Raw genomic sequence first — 6872 nt, forward strand, 5'->3', positions numbered from 1 at the left:
TGGAAAGAACATAATAAATTGAATTGCTTATATTTTATATAAGGGTGAAACATGAAGAGTTGAAGAAAGATCAATCTCTTCTTATAAAGCCTGCAATTTACATTATATATGCTACAGTAAGATTGAATACACTATCTTCCTCTCCCCGCTCCTTTCTCTCATTAGGTTTGAGATAAATAAATGGTGTCATAAAAATATGTAAGCAGCTGAACATCAGAAATAGTTTATCGAATTCGACTACTTCCGCAGAGCACGAACTTTCTCACCTCTTGCTCTTGACTTGTCGATTCTCGCTCGTCTTGAAAACTCTTGGATCTTTCTGTCATGATCTTTGAGCATCTGATCCATGTTGCTTGACGAAACCATTAATGGACCTGAGAGGTATATCTTGTTTCCCATGGACTCGCGCCCGCCCTGAAATAGTGCCCCACATCAATATTCAATCACTCAGAAAAATAAATAAAAAAGGTGTTGCCAGTCATTAGTTGTCAAATATTAATTGATTGTTTTGATTATAATTTCTAACCATAAACGCTTGAACTTTGAACTCCATTTATTATAATCAGTGTCCTATCACCTATAAAAGTTACAATCAACTAATACGGTACCAGTAGGTACTTAGAAAAAAGATGGGAAACTTGAGAATTTCATAAAAAAGAAGAAAACAAATTTCTAGAAAACTGTGACAGTTTGGGGAAATAAAAGACTATCATTTTGATAACAGGAAAGTTTGAGTGTCCTGATAGAAAGATAAATATATAGTTCTGAAATAGTAGATTGTATAAGAAAGGTCCCTAGTCCCTACACTCAATCAAATTTGCCTCTCTCCCACATTCAATTATGTAACAAGAGAGAATCCAGATCCTTATTGATGTCAAGTGTAGACTTGCACTACAAATATTTAGAATTAATAAATCAAAAAATAACAATAATAATAACAACTAACCGGAGTTGATTTTTCAGCCGCGACCCTTCTACTTTCAATTTGATTGAGATCAACAATCCGTTTTTGATCCTGCCTTCTTCTTGACTCTGATCCATTAGTTGACTCCACAGATTTTCTTACTTCAATTGGTTTTCTGTGGTGCAAGTGAACCGGTTTAACCTCCTGATCTTCAGGCAAAGTCCTAGATGCCACTAGCCCAGATAGTTTTGATAGGTTCACTCTGTTTGAAACAGGAGGTACATCATCAACTTCCTTCCTGCCTTTTGCCCAGACAGAACCAGGAACCAATGGGCCGGAATGTGAAGGCCTCTTATAGATATGCCCAGAGAAATTATTATCCATTTCTTTTTCTGACTGTTTGTGAGGGAAAACCAGAATTCCAGACACCGTTCCTCTATGAGGGTTGGATAATTCACTTTGGTTCCTTGAGCTGGAATAACGTCCTTGCTGCATAAGAAAACAGTAAGATAAGCCTAGTGGAAGAAGAGATAAAAGAAAGTAGGACAATTGAAAAAAACATGTGAAAAGAGCTCAAGAATACTTAGAATTTTAGTATATAAGGTTTGGTTTTAATATTTTAAAGTGTCTGCAGTTTTACGAAAAGTTATGTATGAAATAAGCAATAGGCACTAAGCACAAAAATTTGCAATTTTTAAGCTTTAGAACTAGCAAGTTACCAATAGGCCAAACTGTTTCAAACCCAAGGATTCTCTTGATCTCTTCTTTGCCTCATAATTAAAAACAGAAATGCCATTGGACTCAAAACTCAAAAGCCAGTTACAAGTTGCAACAACCCAAAATGGTTTAGGTGTTCTAACACAACTACAGGATAATTATTACTCCCCCTTGATCCTTATTATAAGGCACTTTCGACATCAAACACAGAGACCAATAAAAGTAATTAATTCAGTTGGTTTTATTGAATTTTTAAAAGAATGTAACTAATGTACCAATTATGCCCTGATTAATAATCATTAACTTGTTTTAAACATTAAAGTTTAAGAGTATTATGTAGTATGCACCGCTATCAATAAAAAGCAAATATACTTGGAATATTTAATAAAAGGCAACTAATGGGAAAAAAGATTAAATGCTTCATAGGAATTCTAAAGTGCCTTATAAAAAGGGCCATCAATTCCTTCTAAACTATGCCTTATAATAAGGACCAGAGGGAATAACTAGAATGGGGGAGGTCTTACATAAATAACTGATAAGCAGAGACATAAAATTAATTCGCTGACTATTAAAAAGAACTAGCGATCATCAAACTAATAAGTTTTTTTTTATATTCCACAACAATCCAATCTATGCTTAAAAAGATGTTGAACAATTTCCAAGTTGAATCAAGAGACAGTTTTCAAAGTAAAAAAAAAATCCTGTCCCTTTCATGATCAATAACACTAAAAAGAATTTACACAATACCCCAAGGCATCCCATTGAGGCAAGTCATACAAAAAGTTTTAAACTTGTTTGGATTACCTGCACCAATAAGCCTGGGTCAGCATTGTCTTTTGTTGCAACATTTGCTCTATGCCCTTTTTCCTGTCCAACTCCTGAGGCAACTTTTTGTTCCCTACCTCCAACAGCTCTTTGCCTAAGACAGTAAACAAAAATGAATCGATATTAGTTGTCATTATCAACAATCGACAATAGGCTTACAAAACAAGGCACCCTTTCAGCACGAATGCATGAATCAACTATCAAGTGATGCAGATTGCAGACAGCACAGCTAACAGTCATGATGAAACAACTAAAAGCAAACAGTTGTTCATGGCATAGATATTAACACTAAAATTAATAATAAACAAGAGACAAATTTGATTACACTGAAATTGTTCAGATTAAGCCATATAATTTATATTCCTATAAACAGCTTCCATTCTAGAGATTGAAGCCACTATCATAATATTAATTATTAAAAATAAATATCGTTGTTTCCTCAACATAAATACGATCAACCTATATTGGTACCTTCTGGCTTCATCCCGTAATTTAGCATCAATCTCCTTGCTGGGAGCATATTTTGGTAAACTTGATGGATCACAAGGCAGAGGCTCTGACGTAAAGAACTGTCAATAAATGCGGAAAAATATTTAAATGGAGAATCACACACCTATTAGCATGTTAGAAAGGAAAAGGGTTCCTAGAATATGTGACAGAATTGCATGAGAAAGTTGATTATGTTTCCTACTTCATAACATAGCAGTATAGTGACAAAAAATATATCTCATGATTTTGTTTATTTGCAAGCTGACTTCGTTATTTCATTACCTTCCCTTGTATTGAATGGCCAGATGATACTGTTTAAGCATGGAAAGGAAAAAGAAAAAGAACAAATGTAGAATAGTATGACTTTTAAAGTGTAGAAGAACATATATCTACAGATGCATGTAAATAAAGAACAACTAACATTTTTCCATTAAATGGAGTAGAATACAAATATCAATCAATGCAACTGGCTTCTATAAAAATTAAAAAACATGCAAAGAGAAAACGTTAAAAAAAAATTAAGATTGATTTTTTTTTCCTTACAATAACTAACCTGCAGAACATTCATTTTAGCAGGTGATCATGGAAAACAATATTTTGAACTGATTACATTGGAGAAGGATTTCACTTGATCAGACTATATAATTACTTGCTGTGGAAACATTAATCACCATACCTCACTTTTCAGAGCAGCTGCTGCAGACCCTCGATGTGCTGGCTCTACAGAAAGTAGGGTCTCTATAAGCTTTACCGCGGTAGATGGGTAGTCCTTAAATGTATCTGCAACACATTTCCTATAATGGTGTGGCGGCCTGAATACTGTTGAATGTGACAACCGCAATTTAAGCCAATAGTCATCAGATGGTGAGCCACAAAGTTTAAAAATCCGATGCAACTGCTCAACCTACAAGGAAATAAAGTTAACCTTCAGATACCTTTATTTACACACAATACTAGTATTAGTATCAATTTATAAAATTGAGATCAACAGTCTAGAGTAGACTAGTATACATGAGATCAACAGTAATTATTTAACCATAAACTTAAAGGTGAAAAAAGCACAAGATATAGAGAATCCACTCAATAAAAGCGATAGTAATTTAATATAGAGAAACAGTATCATTTGCATCATGTAACTGCAGTTAAAAAAAAATCTTTTAAAATTCTTGTAGTAAGAAATTTCTACAGACCTAAACTATTGAATTCCCATAAAATAAAAACATATTGATGGAAAATGGATTCATAAAGCATACCTCCGTTTTTCCAGGCAAAATTGGCCTTCCAGTATATAGTTCCCCCAGTATGCAACCAGTGCTCCATAAATCCACTGCAACCCCATAATGATTGGCTCCAAGTAAAAGTTCTGGTGGTCTATACCATAGAGTTACTACTCGGCTTGTCAATGGAACATTGTGGTGAGGGTCATAAGAACTTGCCAAACCAAAATCAGCAATCTTTAAAACTCCATTATTGTCAATGAGAAGATTTGAGCCCTTTATGTCACGATGGAGGACACCATGACTATGGCAATGATCCAATCCACTAAGAAGTTGCTGCATGTAGCATTTCAGCTGGCAATGGCATACAAAAATATTGATGTTTTAGGAATTTTCTTACAAAAAAACAGTGTAGAAGGCACGCATAGTCACTTTCCTATACTTATGCCAGACACATGCACAAAAATCTCAACTCCGTGTAAAACAGACCTTGAGTAAATGAAAAGAAATCATCATTACCTGTGGTTCAGAGAACTTAATATCAGGATTTGATGCAAGTCCCGTAAGATCATGCTCCATATACTCAAAAACAAGGTACAGGCTGCGAGACATTCGTGATGTAATCAAGCCCTCCAATTTAATTATGTTTGGATGGTCAAGCCTACGCAGAACATGGATTTCCCTTGCCATAAACTTGACACTCTCGGGATCCAGATTGTCAAAGCGTACTTTCTTCAATGCTACAAACTTTTGGTTAATCACATCCCGTGCCTTATATACAGTACTGTAAGTTCCTTGCCCAATCTGCATAATAGAATCTCATCAAATTATTCATTTAAAGAAAAAGACTAGTATAGTCAATGAAAAAGAATATCATAGTACAATACATAGACTCCTTCCTTCGCCAATAAAAGAAATTTATACTCACAGAAACAAGACAAAATTAATCCACCACGACTAGTACACAAAATCTGGCCACACAGTTTCAATATTCTACATAATCAAACTTCATTGACCATTTACTTTTCTTTCATGGAGCCAGGAGAGTGGATACTAGCCAACATTAACTCATTAACACTAATCTATGTTTAGTTTGTAAAACAGCCACATGATTCCTAAGGGAAACATTCTTATGTAATAAAGTTCACTGTCTTCTGAAATGTTAATATCAGGCTACCAACATTTCCAACTCCCTCCCATCTACTCTGCCATGACTGGTTCATAAACTTTACGTTACACAGTGCATGGAAATCCCAATTAACTTAAAATCGCGCTTTAAAAAATTCCCATTAGTAATTTAACCGTTCCAGCAAAAGTCCATGCAAAATCTTTGACATGGCCAGTGTTCAAAGTATTTTGGCACAAGCATTCATTAGATAGCAGTAACAATCACACAACAGTTCAATTATAATACAAGCACAGACATAGCAGACAAGGCAGTAACTTACTTTATGTAACCTCTCAAAAGTATTTGCACTACGTGGTATCCATCCCTTAATAGCTTCACCAGCAACAGAAGAAAGCCATGCCGGCCATCCTGCCGCAACTTGCTCTCCTTCTATAGCCTTTGGAACCCTTCCAGGGCCGATATGATCCACGACAGTCAATCCCGGCTTCTCTAATTTCTTCTTCACATCATGATGATCACCATACAACTGCCCTGAACCATTGGCCTTCCTTTCAATCAATGAACCCTTCACATGACCACCATCTATTAACACATCTTTCACCCCACCCTCATCAACCCTCCTAGTTGAATTCAACCGTAAAACATTCAACTCTGAAGGCCGTGTGCTATACGATTGAAATTTCTTAGTGACACTTTCCTTGCTGTCCTCTATAGCTGAACTCTTAGAACATATGCAACCCATGTTGGAGCACAAAGATATCACATCAACTATACAACAATATTATCCTTCAAAAAGTAGGATCACCGTTCACCAGCAAACACATCTTCTACCAACTCCACCAAAACTCATAAAAACTAAAAACTCACCCACCACACAGTACCTTCTTTGTTTTTTGTTTTTTTTTTTTTTTCTCTATTCAAAAGCAAAGATGAAAACTTTCCTTCATACGCACATACCCAATTCAAAATCAGATACCAAAACTCCAATACTGGAAGATTCCAACCCGACCCAATTCCAAAGAAGCAAACTTGAATCAAACCCACAATTCATAACCCTCCGACAAAAATCGCAAACTGTCATAAAGGAATCATTGCTCCATAAAGGAGAGGAAATTCAAGCAATAAAAACACTCAGAGACTAATGCAATTTATAAACCATCATTTAAAAAAATAAAAGGAAAAAGACTAATTGGACCTTTGAATTGGGATTAAGGTTAAGGGTGAAAATGGATCAGAAGGCTAACTAAAAAAATAGTGTGGTGGTGGTACGTTTGAAAGTTCAACGCGTATTCAGACATTAAAAAGAAACATTATCATCAACCAGACAACAACCTTAGACGGCTTTTGCAGGCTAGGCTCAGTCAAAAGACTCCACTTTCTCTCTTTCTCTCACACTTTCTCTCTTTCTCTCTTTCTCTCACACTTTCTCTCTCTTTATATCTCTATTCTCTAGTGATGATATTGATGCATGATGATTCCATATAGTGTAGTGTTGTGACTCTCTGTCCCTCCACCATGTATGTTCCTTCTGTCAAAGAACGATTGGTTTTAGTTTTGTGTTCAAAGCCTCTATATTGGTCGTTGAGTTCTG

The 6872-nt window shown here is 35.5% G+C and overlaps 1 protein-coding gene across 1 annotated transcript; it reads right to left on the reverse strand.

Annotated features, from left to right (window-relative positions):
* On the reverse strand, window positions 1-6872 carry LOC114417201 (probable serine/threonine-protein kinase At1g54610). The gene is made up of 8 exons (XM_028382323.1): window positions 5601-6872; window positions 4672-4956; window positions 4189-4506; window positions 3612-3839; window positions 2918-3015; window positions 2426-2540; window positions 947-1393; window positions 1-414 (listed from the first exon to the last, which is right to left on the reverse strand). The coding sequence occupies exons 1-8, from the start codon at window positions 6021-6023 to the stop codon at window positions 238-240; spliced, it is 2091 nt and encodes a 696-aa protein (XP_028238124.1). The 5' UTR covers window positions 6024-6872; the 3' UTR covers window positions 1-237.

This window comes from Glycine soja, chromosome 6, assembly GCF_004193775.1.
Source record: "Glycine soja cultivar W05 chromosome 6, ASM419377v2, whole genome shotgun sequence".
NCBI lineage: Eukaryota > Viridiplantae > Streptophyta > Magnoliopsida > Fabales > Fabaceae > Glycine > Glycine soja.

Bases quoted from the DNA above. Each gene is read 5' to 3' on its own strand.
- LOC114417201 (XM_028382323.1), bottom strand. From the start codon at position 6,023: ATGGGTTGCATATGTTCTAAGAGTTCAGCTATAGAGGACAGCAAGGAA. The intron at 4,507-4,671 runs GTAATGATGATT...TGCCATTGCCAG, and splicing joins TTAAGTTCTCTGAACCACAG to CTGAAATGCTACATGCAGCA. The intron at 3,840-4,188 runs GTATGCTTTATG...ATTTCCTTGTAG, and splicing joins TTTTGCCTGGAAAAACGGAG to GTTGAGCAGTTGCATCGGAT.